We start from the raw sequence: 6,082 nt of genomic DNA, 5'->3' as shown, positions 1-6,082 counted from the left end.
ATTACATAAACAAAAATGAAAAGACACACGGTACTAAACTAAGATCAAAAGACTAAAAAAAAAAAGTAGGTAAGTGGTAGAAATTATTTCAATTAGGCTAATAAATGAGACAGATGAGATTCATGGTAGGCCGAAGCGATTACCATTGTTGTGATCGTTTGTACATACAAAACATGCAATTTGAAGATGTCACCTTGGGCCCTGAATCGTGATGAGTATTTTGTAGACTAAACCAATTATTTAACAAAAAACAAAAAATGCTGGCAAAAAAATGATGTTTGCTCTTTTAAAGTTAGGCATACATAATTATTGTCTCTAAAAAAATTTGTTTCACAAAATAATAGACTTAGTGGACTAGATTTGTCCACTTGTATTGTTTAGCTTCTTGGCCTTTCAATTGAGTTACCATGTATCATAGTAAAAGTCTTGAAAGTTCATTCAAAATGTTATTCAGATAAACAAGTATTTTGCAGAAAAAATGGCTCCTGTGAGTATCTACTACGTAGGCCTGGCTATCATTCTGCTGCTGTGTGCAGGGTAGCTTTTTACTGTTGTAGCTGGTGTATATATATATATACTCTTTAATCTATTATATTTCTAAGATCATGTACTTTGTATGTATAATTTTAATCTGTCAAGAAAGCTATCAAATAATGTAGGCAGCCTCAATTTTATACCTATGTATAGTATTTGAGATAATGTACTTAGACATATTCTACCACTGATTACTTGAGATTTCTTCCCTTGCATTGATATTGATATTGATATTTGATATTATATTGTAAAACTACATTGATCTACATATGCTTTTATTTTGACATTTGCCACAGAGTCGTATTTTTCTAACTTTTGATAGAAACTGACATAACAGATGTAGATGTGAAGATTATTATGAAGACTATTGTCTTTTTTTTTATTAAGTGTGGAGTTATGAGATATCTTGAGATGAGTGGAGGATTTCCTTTGTTTCCCCTGTAATTATTTTTGTAATTACAATTAGATTAATTAATTAGTCAACAGAAAATTAATCTGCAACTACTGATGTCTTTTTTCCCCCACATGATGGTCAACTGAATATCTTTGGCTCCTCTGGGCTGTTGTTTGGACAAAAAAAGACATTTGAAGACATCACATCGCCTTGGTAAAAAAAATAAAAACAAAAATAAAATTCAGTAGATTAATTCATAATGAAAATAAATGTTAATATCAGCCCTAATTACAGTTGAAGTTGTTACTGAGTACTTGTGATGTGCATCTCTGACTGAGTTTTACAAACCGAACAGTCACCTTATTAATCAAGAAAATAATCAGCAGATTAATCCATTATAAAAGTTATATTAATAGTATATAAAAATAGTTAATAGGAAACTAGCTCCACCTCAACCAATGGCAACAGTAAAATACTGTTTATACAGTATCAATGTAAACAATCATTTGCAGCCATTTTTCTGCACTGACTTCTTTTAAGTTGATTTTTTTCTTATTATAATTACATACTTTTACTTAAGTATAAGATTGATTGCATGGCTTTTACTTGTATTGAAATATTTATTATTGTGGTCTTAGTACTTTTACTTAAGTAAAGGATATGAATACTTATTCTACTACCGACTAAATAAATGTTGTCTATAGTTCAGTCTTACCGTAGTACATAGGTAGTTAGTTGACACACATAAACACAACATAACATAACATTTCAATATAAACAAAGAGGACAGTGGCCCACATTTTTGCACCTTCTACAATTACTGTTTGATTTTATTTTTTAAGTTCATGAAATGTTTACTGCCGAATCAACAAAAAATGTAATTTGCCCCAAAGTTGACCCCAAACATCCTGTCCTGCCTGTTGAGTCACCGAGCCGCTGTTCCTCCACACCGGCAGGGGGCGGCACCTCCCCGCCCGGCCCGGGCCGAGGGCATAAACCTTCCCGGTGGACGACAGTCTTTCCTTCCGGCTCCGGTCCCTTAACAAGTGGAAAGGTAAAGACAGACCCGGCGTTTCAATCTCAATAAATCTCACACATCTCATGAACTAAAATACAGTTATGTTTGATGATCGATTGTTTATTATGTCGCAGTGAGATGCGTGAAAGTATTTTAACCGTAAATCATGTATATTAGTGGATATTGAACTTAGAAGTGAGGCAGTGATGTTCGCCAACGGCTGCCATTTTTCTCGGCTAACGCAGGCCGCCTTCATCAATACTGACACTTATAAAAGTGTGGGACTAGTGATGGAGACATTAATGAACATTTCTAGCGTTTTTATTTAATTAAGATGTGGTTGGTAAACTCACTTCTGCTTAGGTCGTTCATCATTGGAGTTAGCTAAGCAAGCTAGCCAGTTAGCATGCTGTCATGGTGGAAGCTCCCGCGGTGGAAATTAATGCACAACTTGTCATTTGACGCAGATGCTGATGCCCAAGAAGAACCGCATTGCTATCTATGAGCTCCTCTTCAAGGAGGGAGTCATGGTGGCCAAGAAAGATGTCCACCTGGCCAAGCATCCGGAGCTTGCTGACAAGAATGTGCCCAACCTTCATGTGATGAAAGCGATGCAGGTGAGAAACTGGGTGATGGTGATGGTGAAGGCTGAAGATTGACACTTTAAGAGTTAGTGTTTCATCTGGTTAAATCAGACAACTGGAACCGTAATGTGATTTCATTGTTCATTCACTTCCTGGAACAATAAAGTCCAGAAGGTCGTCTCTTACCTGTAACTGTGCTTCAGACCAGCAGAATGTAAAGTGTGAATATCACAATATCCAAAATACTACATGTTGTTTTTCATAGGACAGTATTAGATTTTCTAGCTTGTGTTACAAAGCAGTGGTTTCTAACTCAGACCTATCAGCGTTAAACACGCAAACATCCAGGTCACAATTACAACGGGGATGCTCAGATTGGTAGACTTGTAGTTTTAAAATACAAACGCACCTTTAAAGGCAAAGTATGGATGCCTCATATCAGCCAAAGTCCATCCTGCAAGGTCATTGAACCCTGTTGTAATGGATGTAGTGCCAAAATGTCTTTTATAACAATGCTGCAACCACTCAGACATCTTTAGTTGTCTGGAGACTGAGTAAATTTCAGTTAGATGGACCTGATTTGTTTCAGGACAGAATACCTGCACGCGATGTGATGTTAGCAAAGGCAGTCAAAGATACAGGTTGTCAAGTAATCAAAACATGCTGAATAGAAAAGAGATTCTTCTCAGGGAATAAATGGGAAACAGCTGATGCTCTTTAAGCAAACATAGCAGTTAAATCTTGAATGTGAAGAACCACATCTTGCTCTCAAGTGGACAGTTAATGTGCAGGGAGAGTCCTGTGACAGTAACAGAACATAAGAGAAGCCCCCTTAAAAAGTGCTGCTCATCTTCTTTAATGTTTTAATTGGATTAAAATTGGTTGCTTTTATTACCCATTTCACCAATATTGCAACCTGATAAAGATTAAATAGTTTATTTACACATCAGGTTCAGCAGGGCATGACAAATGTTTGGGAACTCAAAGCCTTTAAAGATAGACTGTGTAGCATCAAGAGGCTTTGGTTGGGAGCTGCTGTGGTAATAATTTCTATGCGATATGTGTGCCTTCTCCAGTCCCTGAAGTCCTGTGGGTATGTCAAGGAGCAATTTGCCTGGCGTCATTTTTACTGGTACCTCACCAATGAGGGTATCCAGTACCTGAGAGACTTCCTCCACCTTCCCCCTGAGATCGTGCCCGCCACTCTGCGCCGCCAGACCCGCCCTGAGACCGCAAGGCCCAGGCCCAAGGGTAAGCCCTCTGATATACACGTCATGCGGTTTTGGTTGAACATTGCTTGCTTTTATTAAGTTTGTTTCAACTGCAATGTGCTGTGTTTCTCAAAAGCCAATGCCACAATTTGCAGAACACATGACCATATTGAGGTTGCTCTTTAGTACTAGCTTCCTCCAGTGCCACTAGTACACCAACATGTGTCTCAGTTTTAGCTTTCAGAGGACATCAAATTAATTGTAGACTGATTGTAAAATTTGGAATCTGACTAACTAAACCACAAGTCATTATCCATTGATGTAAACCTGCTGAGTGGAGGCATACCAAAGAGCTTAACATCATGGAGAGAAAAGGCTGCAGCCGTGGCTCAGTGTTGACTTCAGCAACTCTGATTGTTGAAAGTTCCCAGTTGTGCATCAGCTTGAGATAATGAGAAATGTAAATTGCTCATTGTAGCCACCAGTTAAATCTCAGCAAGAACCCAGGAAGATCCTCATTTAGTAGTAAGAGCGAGGACGTAAGGCCAGACAATTATCCTCCCTTTTTAGTTCATATGTCTGTTTATAAATGAAATAGTTTTATCTCTGTCTTGTATGGTTTCATCTGAATGTTGACAGTGCTTTCATACTTTGTTTGCATGTGGGAATATGTCAACTTCTCTGATGAGGTCTGTTCTAGCCAAGTAATTCATATTATTCCCAGAACGTATTTGCCTCATTATTCCCCCTAAAGCCTCATTTCTTGAGGTTTGTCATGAACGATCTGCACATAAGGGAGTTATTCTGTTTCCCTATCTAGCATACATGTGTGAGGTGTCACCCATGAGTGTTAACATTAAAGAACTCTTACTTTTTAGTGTACTAAATGTTATCTTTTAGTATCAATTTGTGCCTCAATAAACCCCTAACCACAGAAGAACTTCAATGTGTTTTCTCATTGGTCTTTTCTGTCTTTCTGCAGGAATGGAAGGAGAGAGGCCTGCGCGCCTTAACCGTGGGGAGGCTGACAGAGATACCTACAGGCGATCTGCTGCACCCCGTACGTATATTTCACTAATACTTATCACTCTGGTTTTCTGCTGAAATGAAACGAGAGATCCTTGAAATGAGGCAGGTGACTTGGTAGGTGTAGTGATAAATGAGCAACAATTCATTCTGCCACTGTCAGTAATACAGATATGTGTGTTGTAAAGAATAAACTGTGTTCATGAAAGTTTTGATTGGAGCTGAAGTGATTAGTCAGTCATGTATTCATCTGCAGAAAAATCAACGATTTTGAATTTAATTTATTTTTTTTTGTTTTTCAAGCAAAAATAATGGGTAAATGCAACACATTCTCAGGTTCCTCCTTCTCAAATGGCAGCTTTGTTCCGTTTTGACAAATGTTATAATAAACTGAATTCCTTTAGGTTAAACAACAAGACATCGGGCTCTATGAAACAATGAAAATATCTGTTAAAGGTCTAGATTTAATATAAATAAAAGTTGATGAGTTTTTGGCTACTTTTTTTTTTAAACAATTAACATTGTGTGTGTTTTTAAAGAGCCCCTTGTTTTGCTGGTAGTGCTGAATATGTTTTTGAAGCAAAACTTCTGAAAGTTCTTGGCTGAATTGTTTGTCCGTCTCCATCAGCTGGTGCTGACAAGAAAGCAGAGGCCGGTGCTGGAGCTGCCACAGAGTTCCAGTTTGTAAGTACTTCTCTTTCTTCTCATTGGTATATGTGAGTATTTGGTGACAAGCATATTTTGGTCTTGAATCTTTTTTTTTTTTTTCCTGTTATGGCGAATGAGGAATGTTTTCTAACAATACTCCACATCACTGCCTGCAACATTGTTAGATTTTGGGTGCGGTTTTACACTGGTTTCAATGAGGAGTGTCAGGAAGCTAAATTTAGTTTGTAGAGTGCAGCTGTATAACTTCACTCTGCTGTTAAACCCAGGTTGACAGATGTATTGACAAAACTTTTCCGTGTTGCAGAGGGGTGGCTTCGGACGCGGCAGAGGACAGCAGCCTCAGTAAATTTCACTATCTGTTTGTGTACAATAAAGAAAAATCCAAATACAGCTTGAACGTCTCAGTATTTTTTTTTAATGGTGATTAATTGTGGTTGCTGGTACATTCTTTTAGCATATATCTTGTTTTCAGGTTAAACAGATGGGTGTTGGCAGGTTTCAGACTTGAACACAAGTCAGCACTGAGATAGCACAGTTCAGCATAGCCAGGATATCTTTTCGTTATCTGGTTTAAACGGAACCTAACGTTGACCGTCCTGTGTGAACTGTACTACAAAGCTGGTTATTAGCTGGCTCAGTTAAAGTT

General features: G+C 37.8%; 1 protein-coding gene across 1 annotated transcript; it reads left to right on the top strand.

Moving 5' to 3' along the window:
* The first annotated feature begins 1,826 nt into the window (after positions 1 to 1,826).
* Positions 1,827 to 5,826, top strand: rps10 (ribosomal protein S10). Its single transcript, XM_071493101.1, has 6 exons — positions 1,827 to 1,982; positions 2,414 to 2,563; positions 3,607 to 3,781; positions 4,724 to 4,801; positions 5,396 to 5,451; positions 5,741 to 5,826. Exons 2-6 carry the CDS (start codon positions 2,414 to 2,416, stop codon positions 5,780 to 5,782), a joined length of 501 nt encoding a protein of 166 aa, XP_071349202.1. The 5' UTR covers positions 1,827 to 1,982; the 3' UTR covers positions 5,783 to 5,826.
* Positions 5,827 to 6,082: the final 256 nt, after the last annotated feature.

The sequence above is a fragment of the Trachinotus anak genome, unplaced genomic scaffold (assembly GCF_046630095.1).
Source record: "Trachinotus anak isolate AG129_WGS33_773 ecotype Australia unplaced genomic scaffold, CSIRO_AGI_Tana_v1 ptg000013l, whole genome shotgun sequence".
Taxonomy (NCBI): domain Eukaryota; kingdom Metazoa; phylum Chordata; class Actinopteri; order Carangiformes; family Carangidae; genus Trachinotus; species Trachinotus anak.
This window is presented reverse-complemented; position numbering and strand designations above follow the sequence as displayed.

Excerpts from the sequence above, each read along its gene's own strand:
- rps10 (XM_071493101.1), top strand. The coding sequence starts at position 2,414 with ATGCTGATGCCCAAGAAGAACCGCATTGCTATCTATGAGCTCCTCTTC. Across the intron at positions 3,782-4,723 it reads CGCAAGGCCCAGGCCCAAGG|GAATGGAAGGAGAGAGGCCT; the intron begins GTAAGCCCTCTG and ends GTCTTTCTGCAG. Across the intron at positions 5,452-5,740 it reads CTGCCACAGAGTTCCAGTTT|AGGGGTGGCTTCGGACGCGG; the intron begins GTAAGTACTTCT and ends TCCGTGTTGCAG.